Source organism: Aspergillus tanneri (assembly GCF_003426965.1).
Source record: "Aspergillus tanneri strain NIH1004 chromosome Unknown AapTan_2_pilon_pilon_pilon, whole genome shotgun sequence".
Lineage (NCBI taxonomy): Eukaryota > Fungi > Ascomycota > Eurotiomycetes > Eurotiales > Aspergillaceae > Aspergillus > Aspergillus tanneri.
Window position 1 is genome coordinate 4,756,951 of NW_022984629.1, and position 22,190 is coordinate 4,779,140.

General features: G+C 45.6%; 6 protein-coding genes across 6 annotated transcripts; 4 read left to right on the top strand and 2 right to left on the bottom strand.

Annotated features, from left to right (window-relative positions):
- Positions 1-82: 82 nt before the first annotated feature.
- ATNIH1004_001520 (microfibrillar-associated 1 family protein) lies at positions 83-1,582 on the top strand (the record flags this gene model as incomplete). The annotated part of the gene is made up of 1 exon (XM_033566219.1): positions 83-1,582. One exon carries the CDS (start codon positions 83-85, stop codon positions 1,580-1,582), a length of 1,500 nt encoding a protein of 499 aa, XP_033431976.1.
- A 506-nt stretch (positions 1,583-2,088) lies between these two features.
- TRAPPC5 (trafficking protein particle complex subunit 5) lies at positions 2,089-2,916 on the bottom strand (the record flags this gene model as incomplete). Its single annotated transcript, XM_033566220.1, has 2 exons — positions 2,089-2,578; positions 2,636-2,916. 2 exons carry the CDS (start codon positions 2,914-2,916, stop codon positions 2,089-2,091), a joined length of 771 nt encoding a protein of 256 aa, XP_033431977.1.
- Positions 2,917-4,023: 1,107 nt separating this feature from the next.
- On the bottom strand, positions 4,024-5,739 carry ATNIH1004_001522 (putative NAD+ kinase; the record flags this gene model as incomplete). The annotated part of the gene is made up of 4 exons (XM_033566221.1): positions 4,024-4,180; positions 4,236-4,512; positions 4,578-5,544; positions 5,623-5,739. The coding sequence occupies 4 exons, from the start codon at positions 5,737-5,739 to the stop codon at positions 4,024-4,026; spliced, it is 1,518 nt and encodes a 505-aa protein (XP_033431978.1).
- Positions 5,740-10,780: 5,041 nt separating this feature from the next.
- On the top strand, positions 10,781-10,999 carry ATNIH1004_001523 (uncharacterized protein; the record flags this gene model as incomplete). The annotated part of the gene is made up of 2 exons (XM_033566222.1): positions 10,781-10,841; positions 10,893-10,999. 2 exons carry the CDS (start codon positions 10,781-10,783, stop codon positions 10,997-10,999), a joined length of 168 nt encoding a protein of 55 aa, XP_033431979.1.
- Positions 11,000-17,429: 6,430 nt separating this feature from the next.
- ATNIH1004_001524 (uncharacterized protein) lies at positions 17,430-18,620 on the top strand (the record flags this gene model as incomplete). The annotated part of the gene is made up of 1 exon (XM_033566223.1): positions 17,430-18,620. The coding sequence occupies one exon, from the start codon at positions 17,430-17,432 to the stop codon at positions 18,618-18,620; it is 1,191 nt and encodes a 396-aa protein (XP_033431980.1).
- A 404-nt stretch (positions 18,621-19,024) lies between these two features.
- Positions 19,025-22,054, top strand: LAS1 (rRNA-processing protein LAS1; the record flags this gene model as incomplete). Its single annotated transcript, XM_033566224.1, has 9 exons — positions 19,025-19,144; positions 19,203-19,342; positions 19,457-20,364; positions 20,880-20,967; positions 21,448-21,482; positions 21,556-21,647; positions 21,697-21,831; positions 21,894-21,920; positions 21,971-22,054. 9 exons carry the CDS (start codon positions 19,025-19,027, stop codon positions 22,052-22,054), a joined length of 1,629 nt encoding a protein of 542 aa, XP_033431981.1.
- Between the last annotated feature and the right edge of the window lie 136 nt (positions 22,055-22,190).

Here is a 22,190-nt window from a genome sequence, read left to right on the forward strand (position 1 = left end):
CTACGTGGTCTACATAATATACAATAGACACCATATTTGTTTCCTATTTTTCATTCATAAATTATTCGATTAAATCCCCGATATGCCCCCCCCTCTACCTTCCTCCCATCGTGGGATGACCGCAAACCCCATCCGACCCGGCCGATATCGACCTGGAAAGCCTATCGCCGAGGAACCGTCATCCGAGGAAGAAGATGAGGAAGAATACGATGAGGAAAAAATTAAGGAAGAAGAGCGACGCAGGCAAGAACAGCAGCGACAACGGGAGAGGCAGCGGCAGTTGGCGCGATCTCGGGCGGCGCCCAAGGCGAGTTCATTTCCTGCCGGCGCTGTTACGAAATGGGTTAAGAATGTGAGCCTTGAAGAGGATGAAGATGACGATGAGGAGGGTTTTGTGACGGAAGAAGAGGAGGATAATGAAGAAGACCAACAGCAAGTGAAAGTGGCACCTCGCGTTGCTGGCGACAGTGAAGGTGCTGCGGGTAAAGTTCGAATCTCAGAACCGACTGAACGGATAGGTAAAGAGGAAGAAGACGAGGAGGAAGAGGAGGAGGAGAGTTCTGAGGAAGAAAGCAGCTCTGAGGATGAAGCTCCGCGAAGGATTATGTTACGACCTACATTTATCAAAAAGGATGAACGGAACAACGCAAAACATGTACAAGATGGACAAGGAACAGCGCCTAAAGTTGCTACAGCTTCTGCCACAGAGACTGATTCACGTCGAAAGGAAAAAGCCGATATGCTACTTCGCGATCAGCTGGAGAAGGATGCCATCGCTCGGAACACGGCGAACCGGGCTTGGGATGACGACGAGCTAGAACATGGCGAGGAAGGATCTATTGATGATAAAGATGGAGTAGACCCAGAGGGGGAGTACGCAGCTTGGAAACTCCGGGAGCTTAAGCGGATCAAGCGAGAACGCGAAGCGATCGAGACCGCCGAAAAGGAACGAGAAGAAATCGAGCGTCGCCGAAACTTGACCGCGGAGGAGCGCGAGCGCGAAGACAGCGAGTTTATTGCCAAACAGAAAGAAGAAAAGGAAGCTACTCGTGGGCAAACTGGATTTATGCAGCGTTACTTCCATAAGGGTGCCTTCTTCCGCGACGACATGGAACGTGAAGGGCTAGATCAGAGAAATATCATGGGGGCTCGATTCGCGGATGATGTTGCGCGCGAAACCTTGCCTCAGTACATGCAGATCCGTGATATGACGAAGCTTGGAAAGAAGGGACGGACACGATACAGGGATTTGAAAACAGAGGATACCGGACGCTTTGGAGATGGGTTCAACAATCGATTCCGTCGTCGCGATGGTGTTCCAGAAGGGATTACGGACGAACGATTCATTCCTGATCGCAGAGATGACCGTCCCACAGGCCCTACGGGCGCCAATGCTGGTCCAGTCCGCGAGAGACGCCGGTCGAGTTCTAGATCTTATTCTCCCCGACGAGGTCGCAGAGACCGTTATGACCGTGAACGCTTGGGAGATCAACATCGGCCTGATGATAGCAGTCGCAGGAAACGAAGCCCTTCGCCTTATGAAGACCGTGACAAGCGAAGACGGGTAGCCAGTGATACGTAAGACGCAGAAGACATGCAAATAAAACCATTCTATTCCTATCGGCGTTTCTGGGTATCTTCAAAGCATGGGTGGTTTAAGGTTATGACGCACTGCATTGAGAAACTGACGTGTCGTGGCTTTTATTTCTCCTTCCTGTATTTAATGAGGCCTTGTGGAGGTAATGAATTTATACCGGGATGCCTTCCAGTCGATAAACTGGACAGTAAATCCAAACCAGTCATCCGTTTCATATACACAATAGCCTCCAGCGCAGTATTCATGAGCCGGATCCAGCGGCCCCTTCAAACAGAGAATCGACGTAATACCGCCGCTGTAGATTGACTGCCTTGAATAGCGTCCTTTTCCAACTGGTAAGGCACCTTAACACCGAGCCAGGCCTAACTGGCACTGCAGCCTATAGATCTTCATCTATTATATGATTAGTTCCTAGAAAGAGATCCACCAGAGACATCAACTCCGTCATAAGAAAACACCGCGCAAGTCATTTAGTGGGTAAGTGAAAGTAGTTATTTCACACCGGCTCTTTCCAGCACCTTTTCTCTCTCCATGACGATCTCGCCAAAGCGTAGAAGGAAGATTGTTCTACTAGGCCACATTTCTGTCGGTTGATTGTGGGCCGTAACCTTGGCCTCGAAACCACACCCGTCACAAACGCCCTCAATAATCCCAGCCACAAAGGCGGCACAATTGAGCATGTTCATCTCCTTGGGAACACTGATATAGGTGTTGACGAGCGGGTCGTTGTCCGTGATCATGTATTCATTAGGAGTGTCAGGGGACACCGAATGTTCGAGGGCATCGGCGGACCGATTGAATAGGAGTCGCCAGAGGGGGCCGTGGATCAAATGCAGCAGGGGAAGAACGCGGAGAGGCCTATTGGGAGGCGAGGCGGAAGTCGACGAGCTGGACAGCGATGAAGAGGTAGAACTGGACATAGTACGATAGAAGAGAAGATCAAGGAGACGGAGACCCAGTGGGTACCCTTGTTCATTCAGACTGATGGATTGTCGGGTTCAGTACAACACTCCCAGTAACCATTCGACCCTCACTTACCGTTTCTCTAAATCCTGTATACCTGTTACCCGTCTCTGGGCATAGATAACCATCTCTGCGAATAGGAATGCAAAGCTCGCCCGGCTGAGTTCTGCATTGCGACTCCGGTTCAGGTGCCGGTCGTAGATAGTCTTGCGGTTCGAGGGGACACGTAATCCGGGGGTCGTTGGCGGGACGGTCTGGATCTGTTGTGAAGTCTGTTGCTTTTCTCCGACGCCAGATAGATTTGACCCGCTGTTGCTGAAGGAAAGCATCGCAGTATGTCGTGAGGATTGTGACATGGTTGGAGGATGACAGTGTGGACGCTGAGAGTATGTAAGAGCAGAACAAGATTAGACTGAATCAGTGACAATGCCTCATGATGATCTACACAGTAGTTCAGAGAGAATAGTACATAGAACAGGTTCTGGTTCTGAACTGAAGCTACAATAATTGAACGGGTGGAGTTGTTGATCGATCGAGTTTATACGGTCCGGCATATCACCACTTGTGCACTTCGGTTTTTTTTCTACAGACCACTTTTCTACAGCCTCATTTACAAATTACAACAGATTTCAAGTGACAAGAATGCAGGTCAAATATCATTATTTTTTATTGAAGAAGCTTGATTGAATTATATTAACTGGGGTATCTCTTGGATTCTTAGTACGGAGAATATCGTTCCCTAGACTGCACAAGCACTGTTAGCACTGGCTTGACACCATAAATAGACATTTCAATTCCATTGAAATTGACCAACTAATCAGACATCCAAGGAAGTATTGCGCACAGAGCACGTCTTTGATGGGTTCAAGCGACGGCTAGCGTGGAAACTGCGAATGTAGGAAAAGTTTTCATCATAAGAGCCCGGAGGCAGTTGGTCATGATAAAAGAAGAGAAAAGAAGAAAAAGACTTACCAGTTAGTATGTTGTAAAGGGCACCGAAGTATGAATGCTATTAAACATTAAAGCTATCAGGAGAAGTTCATGAAACTTCTCAGGCAGAATGTAGTACGATAGTGAGTGAAGAGAAAGAAAAAATTTTCAGGAAGAAGCTCCCTTTTATAGTCGGCCTGAGGCTGCCGTGGAAACGCACCGACCGACGAAACTTCTAGCGAACGGTGAAAAATCGATCCCAACCTCCACTGCTCCAGCCTGCCTTTCCCTATTCGTTTTGAATTACTCAATTTGTCCAGAATCTGGAAGCCGGTTGTGTGGTATTTATGATAAATCTTCAATTTATTAACGGGTTCTGTACGGGTGTTTTCCTGTATCATTTCCCAGATAGTCCTGCTATATGCATCATGATAAGCAAACCGTCAATGTGCTCAAAAACAATATTTAAAAAATAATCCCAGATACCGCTAAAGATATCCCCCTTTCCATTCGTACCGGTCTATATCTACACGCTACCTCGCGGGCTTCTGCCTTTGTCTAGAGTTCCAGTTCAAGGTCTTCGAAATACTGTGCATCCAGCCGTTTCCGCGCCGATCTTGGGGGAGAACATTCGCGAATGGGTATCGCGACGCTGACACGGTCAGATAGTCACCCGGGAATAACTCGATCCTATCATGGATGTCAATTTAGCGCAGCCGAAAATACCTTGGTCGACAGCATTCACCTCTCTCGTCCGTCAAAGCTTGCCCATGAACTTGTCCGGGCATCGTAGGGCACTCCCATTCGTAGAACGATTGTATCTGGTAGAATAATCGGTCGGAAAGACAGGGTATGAGCGCATATTGCAGTGACGAGAATGACGGGGTTATCTGGATGACAGAGAGAACCCCCGGCAGCCAGGTTGTACGCAGTCGAGCCCGTGGGCGTTGCTACACAGGCTCCATCTGCCAGGAGTGTCGTGAAATATTCATCGTCGCCAAACAATTCAATAGATGACATCGCTAGGTTGCCAGTCAGCGAAGGTCTCTAAAGGATGGATGCAGGATCATGACAGGACTGGCCATACTTGGATTTGGACCCCGATCAAGGACAACGTCATTCAGAATTTGAACAACCTTGTCCGGTTTATGAGTCAAGGTGCCCTCAACTTCTTCTCCGATCAATTCTTCCACCAGATCTCGCTTTACATGCCCCGAGCCCTCCGGTAGTGGGTTGCTCCTCATGATTGTACATTCAAACCTCAGCCTCAGGCTTACGGCAACCCCGTCCTTAAGGGCAGATTCGAGCGTCTTCTGGTGCTGGTTGAAGTCAAATTTAGTCAAGAAGCCCAAGCTTCCCAGTGCGAATGAGAGGACTGGTGGTACCACATGCTGGAATAGCCAGCTCGTGTAGAGGACGGTCCCATCACCCCCAAGGGTAATGACAAAGTCGAACAAATGATCATGTTCATGCACAAAGTCCACATCCCAGTATTTGAGCCTCCCTGCTGCAGAAGGCTCTTCCTTTAATATTTGAGGGCCTGCAAATTCTGACTCTGTCTCCAGTCTTTTTTCCACATAGACAGTGTAGTTAGTATTGCGATCCTTGGACAGGAACCATTGTACGATTTCTCTTGTGTGGGCAATGACAGTTTCATCACCTGCCTTGGTGATAATGAAAACATTCTTGACTGAGAGTTTGAGCTTGATGCTGTCCAGCTTCTTCGACAGCTTGCGCACATTCCAGGCCATATCAGATAGCTGCGCTTTAGTCAGATGACGTGAATGCACAACTTTCTTTGTCGACTGGTCTCCCGTTTGCGTGACGATCAAATCGTCGTCCTCTTCAACAAGGATATCATCGTCAATAGCTGCATGTACGAGATCCTGCACATCCCGGGCCTGGTGTGTCGGGTCCCATTCGCCTGCAATGAGCGAATGTACAAAGCAAGCTGTTTTCTCATCCGGGCGATCCAGAAGTGGTCTCTGGTCTGAATCTCTAGCCATGACCAGAGACGACTTGCGACGATGGCTACAACCCGGCGAGATAACGACCTACAGTACGGCAGATGATATAATTGTTAGACACATCTGGAAACAATCGGGAAACCACAGGGGTATGGTCTACAATACCTCTAGCTTATGGTGGCCGTCCATATCTGCCCCTCCATCGACCTTGAATCCAGTCAGCTTCAGCGCTGTCATCATCTGCGATTTGGCAACCCACACGATTATTCCAGTGTTGTTCATTACTCATAACTCAATATTAATTGTGACTGCCTGATCTGAAATTGTAGGTCCTGTTGCTAGACTCATGGTGTTCAATATCCGGGTTGGCCGAGGAGGTTGAACGGATCTGGATGCGGCTATGACGTCGCTCCACGGCGGTTCTCCCCGTCAATGGACCAAAATCCAGTGTCGCCATCGCCAGTGGTAAACTGATGGATTCAATGAGATTTTTGTATGATGACTATGGTCGGGAATATTGTTCTGGTGGCCTTCAGTGTTTGGTCCGCCTATATGCGCGTATATATGAGTGAATATATATTTGACGGTGGTATACCACACGCAGAAAACCATCTGGTGATCTGGTCTAACATACCAGCTATCTCTAATCTTAAACGAAGTTTTAGACACCAGGGAATTTATGATTTAGCCATTCTTGTACCAAACATTGTCGCAAGTTGACTACACAATGACGAGTAGTTCCTGGCGTGCCATATCACCTACTAAAAGATTAAATGACCGTTCATTGATACAATTTGCATTGCTTTAATATGCTGACTTAGCTACAGATCTCGAATCCTTGTCAAGAAGGCTCGCACGTGATGATCTACCGGTATGGAATAACTATTGCTTAAAAAAAATTGTCTAGACTGAATCCACGGAGCACTGTTACTCTCTAAGATATCGCGTAGTCCCCAATATATTATGGTAGTTTGAGGAGATGGTTGTGAGTGCATACTTCAGAGCATCATCATCAGGCACTAAACAGTAACTATCCGTCGCCATGCAGGTATGTTATCGTTGAAAGGGGCCATTCGCATGAAGGAATTGATTGATGCCTTATGTTGGAGCGTCATCTCTGGACAGAATGCTAGACAAAAGGTACGGTACATTGCCATGCTGTATACCAATCAACCACAGCCAACAAGATGTCCAAATACGCTGCTTCAGCCACAATTGCTGCCCAGCCGCGCATCCCGAGTCGCAAAGTGCACCATCCATGATGGATAGACTAGAGAGATTGTTGGTATCGAGGGCGATCAGATCACAAGGCCATCTGCGCCCGGACTGTGGTCATTATTCACCCACCTATTGCCCGAAGCACGAAGCATATATGTATCGATGGGAGAAGCGAGATCGTATCATGCGACCTTTCCGTGGCATTGAGGTGGACCGGTCTGCGCGACTATCCCCGCATAGTATGGGATACTTCAAGGGTAACAAAACCAAATGGGTGGTTAATCTGGATTTCCGGACTAGTCTGTAACCACGATGGGCTCCTCTTGCACTGCGGGGGGCATCTCGTTTTTCCGGTGTAGTATCGGCTGTACTCTTAGGGGAAGGGGGAAGTTGGTGTGAGAGTTGATGCTTTACAAATGCCTTGCTGGAATGAAAACACCGGCGTCTGACCCACTTGCTCCTTTTCGCAGTGGGAGGTGGGAAGAAAAAGAAAGTAAAAAGGCTAGTTCCCTGCACTAATCCATCTTATGTAGCAAGGAATCCGGAGATCGGGCATCTGAGCATACCTACTGGTTTATGGAGAGTTACTCTGTACACAGTAAGTTATACAGGGAGCAGCTGGGGCAACTACTTGGCCATGATGGGAGGTCAGCAAGACACGCCAGGGGAGACTAAAATGGGATTCTAAGAATGTTGATAGCAAGTCGGATCGTTTAATAAATGATTTTTTTAGCGACCCCAGACGAGACGAGCGAACCGCCCGTGATCTGCAGTCACCGTCACTCCGACCATTTACCACAACCCTTACAGGTGATGAGGGTCTCCCTTTGTCTCACTACAGCCATTCACTTTGGAATGCATATGCACAACTGCTATGGTTTATAATCAATCACAATAGTAATCTTTTCATGTGATAAGAGCAGATCCATCCACCCATCCCTATTCTTTTCCGCAAACCGTGGTTGTGTCCCATACAGGAAACGACATTTCTTCGGTAAGCGCTGTGAGGTGTTGTCGTGTGTATTATTAGAAACGATCCTTCTGGATAGTTCATGTCTTGCATTGGCATTTCTTAACCTCTTCAACACGTGCCTAGTAATAACAGTAGATATTATAATTTTGGTGCCTAGAAAGACCGTGGCTATGGCATGGAGGACAAACTAGATGGCATTCCGGGTGGGCATCACCATACATCGCCCTAGCAGATGCAACGACATTAAGTACTCTGGACTTAATAATAATAACTCCTTGCCCTGCCTTGATGGAGATGGATACGCAGTATGCTCCATCTTGCCACCTAATCCACTAGAGATCTGTGCACTTGGGTCCTTCCCCTCCTTGCAAACTCCCCTGAATAGAATTTGTGTCATGTCACTTCTGTGTGGAATCTGCAGCGACCCGAGATTTTATTACTAATTCCAGCCACAATGAATCTACAACGCCCAATTCTATCAAGGGCTCTGTGTATAATACTAGTTAAGATACATAGGAACATCCACCTCTGGAATTCTTACCATTAAAAAAGTATAAAAGGATACTCATTGCATGGAACAAATAGAGTAGTTAGCGTTCTAGCGCATCTTACCAATAAGCTAAGAAATCTAACTAATAACTACTAGGTTCTAACTTCGATGGTTGGTTACATAGTTTGATCCATGCTAATACCTCCAGACTCATAATGGAGCCGGCCAACAACGACTTAATGAGAATAGTTGACCGACTGATCAACCCGCAACGTGCCAGTTTACCAGCCACCGAATATCCAGGCTCCACAGCAAAGAATCCTACCAGGCCCACTTATTGCCCCTCTATCAATAGGAGTGCAATTATTTATGTATGGATCCGGTTTGATTCTGCAATAAAATACGTCCAACTACCTACAAGGTAGCTACTCATTTCGAAGCAGGTACCTGAATATAGCCCCTTTATACTCCGTAGGTAGCTCATCTATTATACTTACGGTTGGTATCACACGCCTAAGCACATGTTTGGTATGCAGATATACGTTCGGTTGTTTTGGATAGTGAAAATTACCATACCTCCAATACTGACTAGCTCCTCGAATTTGCGGCTTCTGCTGTCCGTATCAACCGTGCCACTACCGAAGCATATCTTGATCCTTAAAGTGCCAGCGTATGAACTATGAAGTATATCCTTTTCTTCAATTAGATCGGCTAGGACAAATACTTCTCAAAAGAGCTCAAGATGTCTCCTTATACCTTGCTAGCCAGTATTTACAACAAGGGTGCAACACCGCTGATTGCGACGTTCACCAACGATTAGTACATGAGACTACATCCTTCCCGAGGCAGAAGGCCGTCCTTACTCCCAACCTGACTTGACGAGTCATCCAATGTACTGAATTCGACCGTGCGTATGCTATGTGCAGAACAATACATAGTAAAACCGTCTGACTTCCCCAACACCATGTTTCTCCTGTCGTTATTCCGGGCACGTTCTACGAAAGAGAAATGAAAATAATGTTTGGGAAGGTAATAGGAAGCATCTGGTATCATCATCTCTCTAGTCACTGACCCTGATTCAGATACTCGATAAATTACTCTGTACACGCAACGTTGCCTAGAAGGCTTTATATAGTAGCTGACTAATGGAGTAGGGAAATGCGTGCTGCGGTATTTTTCTTGAGTGACATATCTGGTATATCTAATTGTCTTATGAGTGGCAAACGAAGGAAACTCTAACGAATAGATTCAGTGCTGGGTTTGAGTCTTGGACGTACTATCATTGCCAGGAATGTTATCAGGGTATATCGACATAGAGTAATTTGGTGCCAGTTTGATGATATAAGTATGTTATCACAAAAGCTCTCAAGTAATGATATCATGCACCGTAGTATAACTATTTGGAATAAACCATATGAATTTAGGCCAAAGCTCAGGAGTGGCGAATCGCCGAATCGATTAATGAAAATCTTTGTGCTTGTGACTTCCTATTCAACCTTCTATACAGAGCATATATTTTGATCGATAGCTCAGAATTTTAGACCCATACCGATGGATACAATAATACGATAATTTCGGGACGGGCATCTGGAATGAACCCATATTAGGCATAGTGTGTTTCGGAAAACCAGTTATTTTCTGGATGGAACAAGCTAAATCAGATTAGGCAACTATTTCGTCCCGCGATCTAGCCCCGGCTTGCGCAATCGGAGCAGGTAGAGATTTACTCCGTATATGGAACAATCCAGACGACGGAAACAGCAGCTACCTAACGGAGTACTGCTACCGAGTACCGAATTTTTGCGGTGGGGAATGTCACCGTCACCGTTACCATCAGTAGGAGAACGGGAATTGCGCGGATTTTGACTCAGCCATGTGGCATTTCCACTCAGTGCCGGGACGGGACACACTAAAAAGGATGGAGGGAAGAAAGCTCCATACGATGGATCCATGGAATGGGAATAGACAATGGTGAGAATCCACGGGCAAGTAGACTCACTCGGCCGATATTGAAAACTAAAGCCTAGCTTGATCATCTACCAATTTTACCTGCTGGGAGTACGTCTGTACTTCAAAATTCAAACCATAGTAGATCCAACGGATGAGTTGGATATGGAGAGAAATCTGCACATCCATAGACTAGTCTGTCGTACCTGGTGGACAACAGCCAAGGGCTAGAATTCTGGCCCCTTATTTGATCATGCACTGGGATTGACCCACCAACAGCCAAACAATCATCGTTGGCGGTCATTATTGGTGGATCGATGGCTGTATTCGAGGCCTAGAGAGTGGGAAAAAGGCCACCTGGAGGAGCAACAGGAACAGAACACGTGATGACTGGGCAAAATACATAAGGATGATAATCAAATAAGAGCAATAATAATAACAAAGAATACGGTCTGTCATACCAATTTACATTTACATTTTACACACTTCAGTCCATACCCCGGCCCCACTTTGATCTACGGTGACACTGCAGCCAGGATCTTAGTACCGAATCCGATGATTGTGGCCCTTTTCTATTTTATTATTTTTTTTTTTTTTTTAAAAAAAAAAAAATTATTTAAATCCACTCTCAAGTAGTATTGTCTTGCCTGTTTCAGTAATCAGCCAGTGGAGAACTCCGACTGCTATGGGTCACAATGTTTCCTGACAATTATCGGGCCATCTTTAGCCTTCGTATGGAGAAGTTGGCCGGGAAAGGTCAGATGATATGTTGCACGAAGGATCTGTCTGGATTTCTTAGATCACTAGAGGGCAATGAAACGGGACCAGATGCTTCGTATCCCTTGACGACGTTGGTTCTCTGCGGAGACATCCTGAAGCTGAACAGGGCCAGAGACTACACTTGGGATCCATAAGGAGTAGATTTAATGCGACCGGCGGCACCAAATTCCTGCAGTACGGCACATCCCCAACCATAGATCCTACCCTATAAGATACTAACACGGCGGACTCGACTTACGGTCATGTGGCTACATCCAGCCTGCGGCATTATGTACACAGTGCGTATCCTGCATGATTTCCTATCTGCAGTGGACGCATGCCTGGGGGGTCACACTTGAGGGCCATCCTTCTTGCCAATCAGTACTGTACGTAGTTCTACCAACCTATGCCCTGGTGGGGATGTATGGAAGAATGCCCGCCCTGGCTCACATAGTCCGCTTACTATGACCGCTTGGGCAGTTAGGTAGGGTTCCGGACTAAGGATCATCCAGTCTAGTAAGGGATTAAGTAGGATTGGAGATGAATCCTTACTGGCTGGCTTATATGGAGATATATGGAGAATTTAAACCTACACCCTGACCACATTCTGTATAACTACCAGGTTTTAAGATCTGAGCTATGCAGGAATCCAGAATGCATGTATGTATATGTACTCCATGCCACTAATGTACTGTTGGGATACAAACATACATAGCAGCAGCAGGATATCTCAGAAACGCGATGTCGAGGTGACTTCCCCCCTCTCTTACTCCTTGCTGTATGACAAGAATTGTCTATATCGGTCTTCCTGCATACATATGCATGCCATTTGACTCATGGCTACCTGCAGCTTGGCCCAGGCGTGTCTGCCTTCGCTCAAGAATCTGGATTTGGTCCAAGACTTATAGAATATATGTACGTAGTTTAATCAGCACAACTATCCATCACGCCGTAGTCCGTATTCAAATGAACAGCATATTAAATATGGGAGTACGGAGTAAATAGGTTGATCTTGGAAGTCCTTTTGCCCTGCGAGACCCACTCGGATAGTTTGGTTCTCCACGCCAAGAGGGTCTATCGCCATACCTATCCCCGCTTCACGCAGCCTGATCATTATTAATAGCGAGGAAGGGAGCTCCAAAATTGCCATGACTTGAAAAAAATATGGAGGCATGGATCAAGGCTACCAAGCAAGAGAGGAAAATCCACAAGTGCAAGGTGGCATATAAGATGTGCCGTATCACATCTGCCCTGTCGTCGAAAACGAAAACCCGATGAAAGTCTGACCGCGACTGGAGGTGATGTTTTTTTTTCATCCCCTCAGTCAATCCAAGATGTAGTATTTATCACCATAAAACGGTTATCTACTTGCAATGCGGCTTAAATGCTAAAATCTTCCTTGATAAATTCCGTGGTGCAAGCTGGGACTGATACACTTCATGTGAGACAGATCATGCTCACCAATAAAATTGCCCTGTATCTATCAGAGCAGCTCCCTTGTAGTACAGACTAGGTATGTAAAAGATTCCACGGGAATCTAAGAAAAATGGTGGCTGATGACATGTCACTAAGGCAAGCCAAATTAATTAGCGCCAATGTTCTTCCATTGTTTGAAGGAAGTGGAGGTGCAGGACCAACATGGTTGGATCGCTGTTAATGAAGAACAATAAAAAATAATTCCCTACTCCATCGGTCGCAAAGCACAGACCGTGTCAAAATAAAAAAAGACAATATTCCTGTAAAATAACATTCTCTGTTCTTGTTTACTTTCAAAAACAGGACTATGACATTCCCTAATCTTGCGTTGCAATTTGATCCCTTGTCCCCCCTCCATCTAGTAGGGGGAAATCCCTACATGGCTGAAAAATGAGATCTTCCAATGTCTGGTGTGTACTCCTCATGTCTCGGACGGCGACCGCCATTTTGCATCATTTCTAGATTAGGCGTGGTACATTAGTTTAGGCGGAGATGCGCAGCCATAACTAGGTCTAGATGGATGATTTAATGTCCTATTATTAATAATTCCTCTTATGTTTGCTTAATTAGGTATGATTCATCGCGTTTCATGCTCAGCCCAGTGCTAGGATTCTAGGAAAGAGTTTCCCCCTCTCTCCCCCTCATTCGAATCGTCAATTTGAATGAGCTGTTTGTTTTTTATGGTCAAAGCACAGCTGAGCTGAACACCTAGGTGTATGTGCAGTGTCCTCCGTACACTGCAAGTGCTCTATTCCTTGTTCAAAGCGGGGGAAAGTGACTGTGAGGGGGTAGTAATCGCATCCCTGGCGAAAAGCGAAAAAAATTTATGTTGCTCATATCTCGCCTAGAATGATGGTGATGGTGACAGTGGTGTGGCTCCTTGGGATACAAATGACAAGACTATCTCGTACCGAGAATAACCTATTGATGTTGGATTATTGGGTGGTGGGGTTAAATAGTTATTATTAAGTATTAGGTACTCCATACTCCGTAACGAACTACTCCATATTCTTATGACTACACGAAACTAAGGATGATTTCCTCAATATCCCGTAAGCGCCAAATAAACTTAACCAGCGGAGATACTCCATAGATATGTAGTAATTAAGTAGAACATCAAGTTTGGTATCTCGTATGCAAATGGAACCACGGTTCTTTGTTGGGAAGGATCGGCAGATGGAAAGGAGAGTGTGTCAGCCAAGTGCAAGCCAAACGAAGGGACCTACGTAGGTGTGATGGAGCCGGACTGCGGTGGCAGCTAGTGACTTGAAAAGGTTCCGTCCGTGAGCGACACACTGACTCGCCCACTTTATGGAATCATTGATGGGACTAGATGGTAGGATCCCTGTCCCTAGGCCAAGGATCGATTAGTTCCAATAATTTTTTAGGAATGAGGATAAATGGAGAAGAGGACCCACTGTGGCCGGTCTTGGGGCCCATTCGCAGGAACCTTCAGCCCCTGACCTTCTGGAAATGTTTCTCGTTATTTCTAAGGCCGGTTTTGTCCGTCTGTCCGTCTGTCTCTGTCCGACCCCTGCGTTTCGGAGTGGGCCTGCACATGCGTTCCCGGTTGTCGTCCTGTATTCTCCGGTTCTGATTTGTAGAGCGACGATATGATGATCTCAATTGTCCGATTAGTCGTCGATGATGTCGATGACATCCGTGTATTGCATGGTTCCACAGATTTTATTTTATTTATTTTATTTTATTTTTGTACTCTGAAAAAAAAAAAAAAAATAGAATAAAATTTAATTTTAACCCAAGTTATCCGATTATTCACTTAAATTATTCACCTCCCCGACGACCCAGTTGTGGTTCTAGGCAGGAATCATCAGGCGCAGCCTTAACTGGGAATATATCCGCAGTTCATCCGGTCCGTCAACACAGTCTGGCGTTAGTACATAAAGTAAAACAAAGAATCAGCCTCTCACAGTCAGGACACATCTTAATATTGACCTGAAAAGCTATATACACGAAAAGCTACTCTCCATCCTCTAGCTTAGCAGTAAGACGATGTAAGATCAGGCATTTCTGCAGTTTCCAGATCCAATTCCCAGCCTTCCAAGTGGCAGAGAGGGGCAGGGTCAGGTACAGACCGATAGTAGAACAGCGGACTTAATAATACGAGTTATTTAGTGGCTTAGTGTGCTGCTAAAAAAGGGCCATGCATATAGTTCTAGATACCCGTCCTAGTATTAAACGAGTGCAGTGTATGTACTCATAGTCATGGATAACGGAGTCGAATTAATATCTATCAGTGCTTCTCTCCTCTTAAATTCTTTGTCGCTAAGTGTGATGGGAAGAGGGATTTGCATATGTAGGAGAGTGTGATGCAGATGGACTGGTCATAAAGAATACATAATTGGCGCCAATTATCCCGTACATAGCTCTAGCTAGCTAGCTAGCTACCAACTTACCAAGGCTAGGCGCCATAAAAAATTAGACTAGACTTTACTTATGTGTCTGATACTAAACCCCACTCTCTCCATCCGAGGCCAATTTTTTGCGCCTTGGAGTAAGTACATAGGGACTATCCATGAACTTTGTCAGTCACTTTGTCTATTTTAAGATAGCCAGGTTGCCGCTCATTTTTTGTGGCCGTCTGATCGTAGGTTTTAGGTGGGAATTTGCCTACTCGTGTCCGGTGATCAAACAGATATTGATGGTTGAAACATTGCCTCCACAATGTATATTAACAGACAGGCAGAATCAATTCCGAGAATTAGAATATTAAATTGTGATCTTGTCTGCGGAGTATGGCAACTAAAATACGGAGTTACTTCCTTGACTCCTTTTTATTATATTTTGTTTTGTCACCTTAACTTCTCACAGATTCTACCGTTTAGTTAGTTTATACTAAATATTGGATCTACTCCGTAACTATGGAGTGTTACATATCTATACATTCTACATTCAGGAATAAAGCTACTGGGAAGAAATCCCATGCTTAAAGATTATGATCACCTAATCCAGGTCGAATAATTACGGCTGATTTAACTATACCCTGACGTAAAGCGTAATCAATGCTCTAACATAGCCTTGATGACTAACTTACGGTCGAACGTCAATGTGACAATAATATAAAAGGTAATATAGGACTGAGGAGCGGTTGGACAAGGAAAAAGAACCAAGGATGGCGAGATAAGCGCCGGCGAACCCGAAAGGAATCGATCGGAGGGTAAATCCTGTCCTCTAAGTTGTTCTGTCCCTTTCTTTCCCCCTTGTTACATATCCTAATCCTAGATGGATGGAGGAGTCGCATCGTAATGTAATACACTTCTGGTTTTAGGTAGTTGCCCTACCAATGGTTATAAGTTTGGAAACCTTACTCCGTCAAATCTTAGTCCACACTCCATAGGGGAATTGGCAAGCCTTGGGACTTTTCATTTTTCACATTATGGTAACCCTTGCGTAACAGGCGTTGTGAGTGTGACGAGTTGGAAACGGTGAACTTGTGGGGACAATTAAAATCAACAGAGTCGATTCGAAGGGGGCTGATAAGGGGGAAAGAAAAATGGAAAGGGAAGGACGGAAGTGTTTGGCCACAGGGTTCAACTACCAGTTCAGAAGTAGAAGTCAGAGCTTTCCTCTCGCACCGACTGTACCGCGACATTCCTGTCTGTACGGGCGCAGAAGATTGTACCTGGAGATTACTAAGTATTTCTGGAATGGTAAGGTACCTAAAGGGAAGAAAGCCCCCAGTTGCTAAAAGCCTAGCTGATCACAGCGCAGGATTACTCCCACTAATGTAGGATATGGTCAAATCCCTGCCTATCGGTAGGTACCTGGATGAAGTTACCTACATGTACCTAGAGCGGCAGGGTTCTACTTCAGGCGGCCAACCCAATCCAATGATACATGGTAATACGGTATGGTAATGGAGATAGCCCCAGACTCCTCGTCCCATGGGGCTCTCGGTCTCACTCACACGGGCCTTACTGAGGGTTCGTCACCTGTCCGTTTACTGTTCCATTCTCAGATTCTTCCTGGCTGGAGCTTGAGTTCCTTCCCTCCTGGCCAATCGCGTTGCAGAACGGCCTATTTCCTTATTTCGCCTGCTGTGGATTGTAGCTGGAGTCACCTCAATGTATTGCTGATTGCCAATGGGTCTGATCATCCCCACCATCAACATTATTCACTACGCACTTCATCCGCCAACACCCCAATTACCACGGGTCTCAGGAGTCCAGAGTCTCTGGACTAGGATGGACACACCAAGGTGTAAAACATGAAAAATAATTAGACTTGCTTTTCTTTTCAAATCTTTTTTGTAATACTTTTTCTTTTTCAATAAAAAAGAGAGTGAGAGCGAAAATAAAATAAAATATCACAGAAATAATTAAGCAGCGATTACTTCTCCAAAATGAAAATCCAAAATTCAAATAAAATAAAAATATACTTCTGGTGGAGCTCCACCATCGTGTGGCATGGGCGCATCTGAATCATCGTCCTTCCTTCCTGCCTTGAACTTTTTTCCCTAACCGTCCACTGCCTGGACCCATCCCCACCGCCACTAAACTCGTTTCGTCATTATCAACGTCGCTGGGTGTCATCCCAACATGTGTTCTGTTAACAGTAACTGGGATCGTGGAGCTGGGGCGGATGGTAGATCAAGCAATGTGTTCCACTTCCGTGTATCACACACTCCCTAGGCGCTTGCCCTTTTGTTTTTTTATTTCTTTTTTCTATATATTTTTTTTTTTTTTTTTTTTTTTTAAAAAAAAATGGAACATCCCTGATTTAGGTATTTGTCCTCCACTTCGGCTGGTCCATAGGGTATGTTACTTAACTAAGGTACTGGAGAAGGCACTTGCTTTATTCTGTACCTTGCCTTATTACCTTGTGACCTTTGCGCCCCTGTGTCATTTTTTAATGATAGGTTCTGGATCATAATTCCATCTTGCCGCCATTATCCATGGAGCCTGTTTGCACTCCATATTCCTTATAACCTACTACCGTCTCACCACTCACACCTTCCCTACTAATCTACCTTGGGTGTAACTATGTCTATTCACATCGACTATTGCAAGTCCACCTCTTAAAGACGCAACCCTCTCGACCAAATCTTTCCACCTTTTCCAAGTCGCCTTCGTCGTTTCCATTTTCACTATGGCCGATACTTGGCAACCCCAATCCTCTTGGATGAGCTCGCAGTGGTATCAAGGCAACCACCCCAGTCTGCCTTCATCAACGTTTCGTGATTTGGTGAATGCTTTCCCTAAACCCAAACAAGCGGGTAGAGTGATGAAACCACGAAGTGCTGGCAACAGTCCTTCCAATGCTGGCAGACGGAGGATAACCGTTTCCAACACCTCACCGATATATCGACACCTTCCGACTCAGAAGTACCAGGCGTCTTATGATCCTGCCTACCTGGCGTCCGCCATTAACACGCACACAGCCACCCGGCCAATCAGCTGGCATCCAGCGTCGCTAGAATCCGCGGCGTATTCAGAGCACATTCAACCAACCCAGAACAACCTTGGAGCTATGGGAATGTGTACTCAACCTACCGACGTATCCCCTTCTATGATGACGGACGGCAGTATGTTGCCTACATATGTGTCAATTGATATCCCATTCTCAACTGAGACATGTCCTTTTTCCGGCGCGCAATATATGGCACCTATGCAGCAACCATCTTTCGTTGGAATGAACGGGTCGCAGGTAGATCCGGTTGCATGGGGCACCAACGGATCTAGCATGTCGGCGGCCACTCAGCCCATGTCCGACGGCTGGGCCTTCAACATGATGTCTATGAATAGCAGTATGCCTTCAGCAAATGTTGCAGGATCAGGCTATGCAAGTGCACCGTCATCAGGCTGTCTGACCGGACCATCGACTCCCGATTTCCTCCCTATTCAGCAGCCGGACGATAACTCGAAATCATTTTCTGCGCCAGCAGTGAATAAACCGAAACCTGAGGAAGAACTTGTAGGGATGGGCCTTTACAACCACCCAGACTCTTTGTTTGACACACCGTTTGATAGCTTTTCAGGCAAGGGTCTCAAGCTGGAAGAAACCTTCACACCATCGTCGGACAACGAGGCAGATGACAATAAGGATGCTGAAAACGAAGATGATGACGAACATGTATCGAACAAGAAGCAAAGCCCTGCTCAAAATCAGAAAATACCGGGCTCTAAGCCATACAAGCCCGTCAAGCCCGCGGAAAATATGATGCATAAGTCTTTCTTTTTCGACGATGACGACCTCGATCGGCATGTTATGTCCGGATCTCAGCAGTTCTTCAATCTAGGGAGTCAACCTTGCATGAATTATGGATATGGATGGCTTTAGTCGCTCTTTTATTTCTTTCTCAGCGTTGCATAGCATGGTGTTTTGTGTTGCTTTGTGAATGGGATACCCAAGGGATGGTTGTCTGAATACACTTGACTTTAGATTAGTGTTATAGGTATGAACAGTGTCGTAACAAACGAGCGACAACTTTACATTCCAGTATATTAGCCAGATATAGTAGCAGTAGGAAGCACAGAGAAACAGTGTTGGATCACAAATCATGTGCACCGTCTTATTAACACCATACCTAACCCGTCCTAGTGCAAGAGAGAAAAGTGCAGACGGACAAACTATTTACCGTCCACAAAAATCACCAGCAAAGCATACAATTATATGATGCTCTTCCAATGATATCTCTGATACAGGTGTATATCACCAGCTACGAGGATCAGAAATAGGATGCAATGGCGAAAGTCATTTTCACGCCATGGAAGGACCAGTCCCAATTAGTTGCTGTGCGGAATCAATTCTATCCTCCCCCAACATATGATGGACCGGACATGCGATCCAAGGCCTGCGCTACGGTATGTAGTACCCTTCCTGATCTGTATACCGTGTTATATCTGATGAATTCAAATAAAGATTGAATGTTGGAAGTTACGCGGGAATCTTCCTCACCCTGTCGAGGCTACAGCCTTGTTAACGGATGCTATTCTTCACGATGATTCGGTGAAAAACTCAATATTTTCAATTCGAGCTACGTATTCGGCGGCTTTTTGTCGGTATGTTTCTGATTTCTCCTTCTCTCTCTCTTTGTCTCTTTTTTTTTGGGTATTTTCCCCCATAACTGTAATTATATATTCTGCCTATCCGGATAGAAAACTAATTTACTTCAGATTTGTCACTGGTCTCGTTGACTCTAAACTCCACGGGCAGCGAAAAACCATGTTTCAAAGAGCCATGGATCTGGGACTACCGGCTTCTTTTGTAGAGCTGCGACATGAAGCGACTCATCGCGAACTACCGTCTCTAATTGTATTACGAAACGCCACACAACGGTCCCTTGAATGGCTCTGGGATTACTACTGGGCCAAGACCGATGTAACTGCCATGTTTGCCCCGGAGGTATCAGACGCTTCAGATGGCATGGGCAGCGGTAACTTGGGACCGGTCCAGGCCGCAATCAAGGCTAATTTAGATCAGTTACTGGGGGAAGGGGAGTCTAGTGAGCCACCGCTGAAAAAGAGGAAGGCGCAGCAGCATCTGACGTCGGTTGCTACGCAATTGGCGTCGATATGTAAGGAGTGTGAGATGGGCGCTGGTGTACTTTCAAGAGCTCTTGTTCATGATTCGATCTTGCTTTCTGAGAAGAAAACTGGGGACTCGGTAGTCGATGCGTTCAAAAAATGGGACCGGTTTCTCTGGACTATCGTGGATGAATATCCGGCTTTTCTGACGACGTTGACGGAGGAGATGGTCAATATGCTTGCGTTTACGCAGTCAGACAAGGAGGATGATTGTTGCAGAGGGGTTTATATGTGGCTGGACCATATTCTAGGCTCGACGGAATGGGAGTCGAAGAGACGGCTGCTTTGTCTTTCTTATGTATCGGCTGTCTGCGAGGAGAGTACTAATTACTGGGTAGGATTGCTAAAGGATCGCGTTTGCAACGAGGATAATATCGTATCCTTATCTGGTGGTGATGTATCTGCTGAGATACTTTCTAGCCCAGAGACGGTGCTGAAGGATGCTAGCATGGCAGGAATGACTGATCAGAAAGAATTGCAGAAATACGGGTGGGATAGTATAGATACATGGGATAGTCGACCGTTAGGGGTAGTATAAACATAAATGATGCTATGCCAATTTATTTCTAATTTAACTATTCTGTCCATATCCACATACCTCCGATACTGAATGTGGCTGTCAAATAGTACTAGCCATTCCATATATGTATGCACAAGCCACAATGTGGCTACCGTCAGCCTATGAGGTAATCACTATATCAATCCTACCATCTGGATTATAAACACCCCGCACCAGCTTCCTACTGCAATAAAAAGTCCGCGGCTCGGTGGTTGATTACGTTACATGATCCTCTTATCCATCATCCATGAGCTTCACGAGAGCTATCCAATCTTCCATTGGACTCAGACCCAGACTCAGCTTTAGACCCAGATTTCCCCTTCATCCCGTCCGAACCATGCATATTCAATCGATTCCGATGTGTAAGCAAGCAAACCATCAATCATATTCTATTCCATATTCTCTCCCATATTCCATATCCATGTTAAGTGTATTTATACTGACTCTATTCAGGGCCCGGAAAGGGCAATAACTACGCCTACCTGGTGACTGATGACTCCACTCGACAATCTGTGATTATCGATCCGGCTAATCCGCCAGAGTAAGTCCAGTCCAGCCCACTTTCGCAGTTGAGCATGCGTTCCTGCAGGGGTACAAAAACTGATTGAGTGGATAGAGTAGTCCCGGAATTAGACTCTCAAATAAAAGCAGGAAAAATTATCCTCTCGGCTATTGTTAATACCCATCAGTATGTTTCCGCTATAATAATAATAATAATAATAATAATGATATCGATATTAACATGCCATGGCACAAAGCCACTGGGATCACGCGGGAGGTAACAACCAAATGGTACTGTACTATGTCCCCCACAGAGACAATGAGGTCGAGTCTGATAACCATAGCTGGAAAAATTCGATTCCCTCCAAGTCATCGGTGGAAAAAATTGTCAATCGGTGACTAAGACGCCCGCACACGGAGAGACATTTAAGATTGGGGAGCGGATCACTGTCAAAGCGCTTCATACGCCCTGTCATACTCAAGATAGTATTTGCTATTTCATGCAGGATGGGGAAGACAGGGTGGTTTTCACGGGGGATACTTTGTTTATTGCGGGTATGGAATAAGCTTTCTATTTACTACCTACTGCTTTCATTTTTGTTGTAGTTTAGATGCTAATGATGTCCAGGCTGTGGACGATTCTTCGAAGGCACAGCACCGGAAATGCACAAGGCGCTGAATGAGACTCTTGCGTCTTTGCCTGACGATACTAAGGTCTACGTAAGTAGATGTTTCTTGACAGTGTTGGAATACCGATTGACGATTATAGCCTGGTCATGAATACACCAAAAGCAATGTCGCGTTCTGCCTCACTGTTTCGCAGTCGGAACCAATCAAGAAGTTGCAGGCGTTTGCGGAGCAGAATCGAGAAACGCAGGGTAAATTTACCATTGGGGATGAGAAGGTATGTTGGTCTCTGGATTACTCTACACTTGACTCCAAAGATGCAGGTCTAACAGGATACAGTTACATAACGTGTTCATGAGAGTTAATGTAAGTCTGAAGTGAACTCCTTAATCATAGATGTCTAACTGACGGGCTAGGACCCTGAAATTCAAAAGAAGACCGGGAAATCAGACCCCGTGGAGGTTATGGCTGCGTTGAGGGCGATGAAGAATGCTATGTAAGGTACAGAGTACCTGGAGGCCCAAAGGACTGTGAATCTGCAATCCACCCAATTTCAGTAAATCGAGAACTTTGATTCGGAGTATCTTGTTCGCAGCCTGTAGGTAGTCCAGTGACAAAGGATCTTCAGGGGCTCTT